This window comes from Echiichthys vipera (genome assembly GCF_963691815.1).
Source record: "Echiichthys vipera genome assembly, chromosome: 1".
Classification (NCBI taxonomy): domain Eukaryota; kingdom Metazoa; phylum Chordata; class Actinopteri; order Perciformes; family Trachinidae; genus Echiichthys; species Echiichthys vipera.
The window spans coordinates 38,752,196-38,758,866 of NC_139826.1; the positions used below are offsets into that span (position 1 = coordinate 38,752,196).

At 44.3% G+C, this 6,671-nt stretch overlaps 1 protein-coding gene across 1 annotated transcript; it reads right to left on the bottom strand.

Moving 5' to 3' along the window:
- Positions 1-652: 652 nt before the first annotated feature.
- Positions 653-2,321, bottom strand: LOC310952231 (tripartite motif-containing protein 16-like; the record flags this gene model as incomplete). Its single annotated transcript, XM_083920786.1, is given in 2 exon segments — positions 653-889; positions 891-2,321. Coding segments are annotated over 2 exon segments (1,653 nt in total). The 5' UTR covers positions 2,307-2,321.
- Positions 2,322-6,671: the final 4,350 nt, after the last annotated feature.

The window sequence follows — 6,671 nt, forward strand, 5'->3', positions numbered from 1 at the left end:
TCTAATGAAAGAGCATAATTACTGTACAGTATGTTTCATTAGTTTCTTTTGCAGCTGTTTATATTCCAACATTATCTGATTATATGTTATTGAAACAACAAAGAGGAGAAAAGAGTGTGTTGACGTTTATTTCTTGATAAAGCTTCAGTTTGTTCACACGTCCCATCAGTAAAGTGAAATGACTCAATGATTTCAGGAACACTTCATCCACACAATCAACATGTTTGAGCAGAATCTCAGCTGTGGAACAGAGAAGAATCAGGATTTCCTCCCTCATTATAATCTGGATTATTACACTTTAGCATCAATCCCAGAGCCTCATTCGTACGTGTGACAAACAAAGAAACAACAACATACAAATGCATCCATAGAATCAGATATTCATCAGACATTTAGAGCACACACACGTTTCCTTTTCCATCCCCATGAGCAGTGATAGGCTCCGTGGCTGAACACACGCAGGAAGGAGCGCCACCTAAAGACACTCAAACATTTACACCACAACTTAATGACAAGACGTCAAAGTCCCGCCCACAACGTGTGAGTGACAGCTGATCTGTGTGCAGCCGAGACGTGGAAAGAAAAATCAGCTCTCAGCGACAAACGTGGAGACGAAATAAGTTTGAGGATTTAACCATTAAATGACTTCTGACTATTTGACTTTACACAACTCAGCAGCAGATTCTCCATGAATCCGAAGTCCAGCATAGAGAGGCTGAGTGAATGTGGTCTGGACTCTGTGGAGGAGAGTCATGGTTTCAGAGACGCTGTAGAAGGACAGAACACCTGCACTGTGATCCAGGTACACTCCGACTCTGGAGGACCGAGGACCTGAGACGGGAGTTTCGACTTTGTTGTGATGAAAGTAATAACAGTTGTTGTTAAAAAAATAACATCCAAGATTTGTCATTGTTTCCAAATTCATCTGTTCTGCTCATATTCTTGTATGCGACTGCTACATCAACTTCTTCTCTCCACTCCACCTCCCAGTACCAACGGCCAGTCAGACTCTCTCTACTCAGGACCTGAGACCATGTAGTGAATCTGTCTGTGTGATCAGAATAAGACTGTACTTCACTCATGCATGTTGCTTTTCTGTTCCCCTCAGATAATAACAGATGTTTCTCTGCTGTGTTTGGATCCAGTGTGATTTCACGTGAGTATCTTAAGAAGTCAGCTCTGGTCTCGGGCTCTGCTCGTGGATCTGACAGTAAAACATCCACTTCAGTCCCAGTCAGTGAGACGTTTGTCCATTTCTCTCTCAGGACGTCCTGTAGTTTCTCTGTGACTTCTGACACAGCCGCCGTCACGTCCTCAAAGTGTCTCAGAGGACGGATCTTGAAGCTGGATGTAGATTCAGTGAGTGGAGACACTGAGGTGTAGCTGTGGAGAAACTGGTTGTGATCCTCTGTGTGTGAGAGTTGTTCCAGCTCAGCGTCTTTCCTCTTCAGCTCAGTGATCTCCTGCTCCAGCTCCTGCTGAAGCTCTTTGACTCGACTCACTTCAGTTTCCTGCTGGGATCTGACCTGCTGCTTCACATCGGAGCGTCTTTTCTCCATGAGACGGATCAGCTGGCTGAAGCTCTTCTCGCTGTCCTCCGCTGCTTTATCAGCAGAGCGGTTGATGGCCTCCACCTCCTGCTGAAGCAGCTTCACATCTTTCTCTCTGTCCTGGATCCTCTGCTGGATGTTTAGTCGACTCCCCTCCAGCTCTCTCTGCCTCTGGCTCCTTTCTGCTGCAGCTGAGACTGTGTCGTGGCCTTTGTGTTCATCCACAGAGCAGAGATAACAGATACACTGCTGATCGGTACGGCAAAACAGCTTCAGCACCTCATCGTGACGGGAGCAGATGTTCTCCTGCAGCTTCTTGGAGGGCTCCACCAGCTTGTGTTTCTTGAATGGGACTGAGTCAAAATGAGGCTGCAGGTGTTCCTCACAATAAGAGACCAGACAGAAGAGACAGGACTTGAGGGCCTTCCGTTTCCTCCCAGTGCAGAAATCACATCCCACATCCTCAGGTCCAGCATAGCAGTGATCACCAGGAGCAGCTTGGAGTCCAGTCTTCTTCAGTTCCTCCACTAAAACTGCTAACATGGTGTTTTTCAGCAGGGCAGGCCTCGGTGTGAAGCTCTGCCTGCACTGAGGGCAGCTGTGTGTTTTCTTCCCCTCCTCTTCATCCCAGTGGGTTTTAATACAGTTCATGCAGTAGCTGTGTCCACAGGGAATAGTCACCGGGTCCTTCAGTAGATCCAGACAGATGGAACAAGAGAAGGTTTCCCGGTCCAGCTGAACTCCTTTCTGCGCCATTTCACCTCTCAGTGCCAACGCCTGTGTGCGTTTCTCTTCCTCATCAGTGAAACTAGTCTGAGCTCTGATCTCAACAACAGGTGTGTGTGCAGTGAGTGGGGCCTGTCAGCTCCTGCACGTCACCACCATGTTGGTTCCACCCATTTTCAAAGTGTAGATCTGAAGGGGAGGGAACAAGGAAATAAGTGGAGTTCAGGGTGGAGCTGGCTGTGTTTCAGAGCAGGAGGAGGAGGGAGGGGTTATCAAGCTGTGTTCACTCCAGGAAGAGGAGCGCCACTTTGTTTCCTCGTTGACAACAAAGCCTCGGTTCAAACCCGCTCCACGTCTGAAAACACGTCGGTGTTTAGTTATAAAACACTTGTTGGCAGCTCAGTCTTTGGGGGCGGCTCCGTATTTCTCTGACTCTTGCCGACTGACAGCGGCTCTGAATGATTTCACCTCTTCTATAATAATTCAATCGTCTTCTTTGAAGCGTTTGTGAGAAGACGATTCAATTTCACAACATCATCTGGAGCCAAACGAGCGTTTCAAGCCTCATTTAAACAAACATCATTTCATCAGTGATTTGTTGCGACTGTGAATCCAGAAGGACGTGAATGAATCAGACCAAAATGATTCAAGCTTCACTTTTACTGCTTTGACTGCATTTGCACTGATGTTTGAAACGACGCACTTTTACTTTAAAGCTCTTTAATCACACTAAAACATCTTCTTGACTCAAAATGCAGATGAACTGAGCTGAGGTGCTTTAACCTGCACTACATCCCTGCTTCATGTGTTGAAACACACTGCGTACAGAAAACAGCACATTGAGGAACCAAAGAGTCGTGCAGATCTTTTATTTATGGACTTTTCATCTGCTTCAAACTCTATTCAACAGGATTTTAGCAGAAATATTTAGAAAACACAGAGTTTGGACTTGAAGCTGTCTTGATTCTGTGTTTGTTGATCAAAATGACCCGGTTATATGTTTGTTTTTGTTTGTTTTTATTAAATATAAATACTAAAAACAGTATACAACAGTATCAAACAGGGTTACATTGGATCAGTGTTTGCAGACATTTAAATATATATTTGACATTAAACTGCTTTTCAGAGGAAGAGGTTAAACTCTAAAAAATAAAAACACAAACAAATAAAACGTAAACAGTATTTGGGAATAAGATAAACAAAAATAAAATAAATAAATCACCGTTTATGAATAAATAAACAGTGATGCCCTGTTGGAATTGTATAGAACTGTATTTTCAGGTGGAAGTAGTATTTATATCTTTTATTGTGAGTAAAAGTTTCACTGTGACACTGTAAAGATGTAAAGTGTGAGGGTTCTGGGTCTTGGTGTTGTTGTTCCTCCCCCTCTGCAGGGTTTGGCTGACGGGGCTGACGAGGCACACCTGCAGCCATTCACTCAGTACCACCTCTATATACACACCTGGTCTTGGCCCTGCTCCCCTCACAGAGATTTCCGTCTTGTCGGTAGAGCTGACCTTCCTCTCCTAGTGAGTTTTTGCTGCAGTCTTTCCAACAAGTGCTGATTTCTTTGTGAGCCTTCTCACTTCTTCGTACCTCACTGCATTGTGCCTGAGTTCCTGAGTTTGCCCTGAGCTGCCTCGTTGCCTGAGTTTGCCCTGAGCTGCCTCGTTGCCCGAGTTTGCCCTGAGCTGCCTCGTTGCCCGAGTTTGCCCTGAGCTGCCTCGTTGCCCGAGTTTGCCCTGAGCTGCCTCGTTGCCCGAGTTTGCCCTGAGCTGCCTCGTTGCCCGAGTTTGCCCTGAGCTGCCTCGTTGCCCGAGTTTGCCCTGAGCTGCCTCGTTGCCCGAGTTTGCCCTGAGCTGCCTCGTTGCCCGAGTTTGCCCTGAGCTGCCTCGTTGCCCGAGTTTGCCCTGAGCTGCCTCGTTGCCCGAGTTTGCCCTGAGTTGCCTCGTTGTCCGAGTTTGCCCTGAGCTGCCTCGTTGCTTGAGTTCCCGAGTTTGCCCTGAGCTTCCTCGTTGCTTGAGTTCCCGAGTTTACCCTGAGCTGCCTCGTTGCCCGAGTTTGCCCTGAGCTGCCTCGTTGCCCGAGTTTGCCCTGAGCTGCCTCGTTGCCCGAGTTTACCCTGAGCTGCCTCGTTGCCCGAGTTTACCCTGAGCTGCCTCGTTGCCCGAGTTTGCCCTGAGCTGCCTCGTTGCCCGAGTTTACCCTGAGCTGCCTCGTTGCCCGAGTTTGCCCTGAGCTGCCTCGTTGCCCGAGTTTACCCTGAGCTGCCTCGTTGCCCGAGTTTGCCCTGAGCTGCCTCGTTGCCTGAGCGTCTTCTGGCGGTTGAGTTCCCCTGCATGCCTTGCCAGCCACTTGTTGCTTTAACTTGTGGAGCCCCTTTGTTAAAATAAACATTTTTGACGCACCTATCTAACCTGCCTGCCTCTGCTTTAGGGTGCAGCTGTCAGTCGGCCCGCAACAAAAAGTCCTGCATTCAAATGTGAACTTCAGTATAAAAGCACTTAAAGTAATTCTCAGGCAGCAGAATGGCCTCTGTCATTGCAGCATTAGAAACTATATCATCTGTTTCTTTGATGACAGTGAAATTGTTTTTTGTCATTATTTGAGATTTGTTTCAACAATTCTTTCCCCAAAATGACGAAGCTACAAAATCTGTCCAGGATTGTAAATCTGCGTCATCTCCAATATTCATCACTCACATGTTTAAATCCTTTATTTTGCAGTCGGGTTTTATTTAAATCACTGTTTGGGGAGGAGCACTTCCTGGACTCTCTGGATCAGGACACATTCACCACAGCCAGAAGAAAAGCCCAAGGCTCTCTTTGTGTTCCACCAATAGGAACTTTCTACTTGGAGGGTGTACGCCTTTGAAATCACCACTAGATGGAGACGTTTCAACTCCATTTAGTTTTATTTACAGTGCCAAGTCAGAACAAAAGTCCTCTCAGGACACTTTACATATGGAGAAGGTAAAGACCACACTCTCTGACTTATTCATGATTTACAGAGACACAACAATTCCCCTTTGAGCCTGGTGGTTTTGCATCTATTTTTAGTCATTTTGCATCTTTTTGTGGTGGTTTTGCATCTTTTTTAGTCATTTTGCATCTTTTTGTGGTTTTGCATCTATTTTTAGTCATTTTGCATCTTTTTGTGGTGGTTTTGCATCTATTTTTAGTGATTTTGCATCTTTTTGTGGTGGTTTTGCATCTATTTTTAGTCATTTTGCATCTTTTTGTGGTGGTTTTGCATCTATTTTTAGTCATTTTGCATCTTTTTGTGGTGGTTTTGCATCTATTTTTAGTCATTTTGCATCTTTTTGTGGTGGTTTTGCATCTATTTTTAGTGATTTTGCATCTTTTTGTGGTGGTTTTGCATCTATTTTTAGTCATTTTGCATCTTTTTGTTGTGTTTTTGCATCTATTTTTAGGGTTTTTTGCATCTTTTTGTGGTGGTTTTGCATCTATTTTTAGTCATTTTGTATCGATTTTTGGACATTTTGCATCGATTTTTGGACATTTTGCATCTGTTTTTGGTGGTTTTGCATCTATTTGAGTTATTTTGCATCTTTTTGTGGTGGTTTTGCATCTATTTTTAGTCGTTTTGCATCTGTTTTTGGTGGTTTTGCATCTATTTTAAGTCATTTTGCATCTTGTGGTGGTTTTGCATCTATTTTTAGTCATTTTGTTTCTTTTTGTGGTGGTTTTGCATCTATTTTTGGACATTTTGCATCTATTTTTAGTCATTTTGCATCTATTTTTAGTCATTTTGCATCTATTTTTGGTCATTGTTTGTTGCTGGTTATGTTTAGAACGTAACTCCGGTGATTAACGAGGGCCCACTGTTTTGTATGTCCAGCATGGATCTGAACCCCATAGAGAAGCTCTGGAAAAGCCTCTGTAACAAAGTAAAGTGTAATAAACCCACTGCAGTCAGTGAAGTGTGTTAGAGAGTGAGTCAGAACGGACGCAGATCAAAGCAGAGCAGAGTGAGAAACTAGTGATGTCCTGTGGGCGCAGACGTGCTGAAGTCACTCAAAGCTGTGGCCTCTACACTTCCTGTTCATGTTTGAATCCTAGAGCCTGAAGAAAACATGTATAAACCACTTTAGAGTAGATTTCTTCAGGGCTAAATGATGTGATATCTGCTACGCTGATATCTTTATAGGCAGTATCAGAGGCATTTCCAATGCTGGTGTTAGTATAAGAACAACTCTGGCACATTTTCTCTCACAAATCTTTGAGAAATAAACACATTTAAAGGATCTGATGGGACCACATGTGTTCATCTTTACTATTCATCATTTTGTGACGATTTTGCATTTACTTCTAGTCATTTTGCCTCTTTTAATGACGGTTTTACATCTATATTCAGTCATTTAGCATCTCTTCA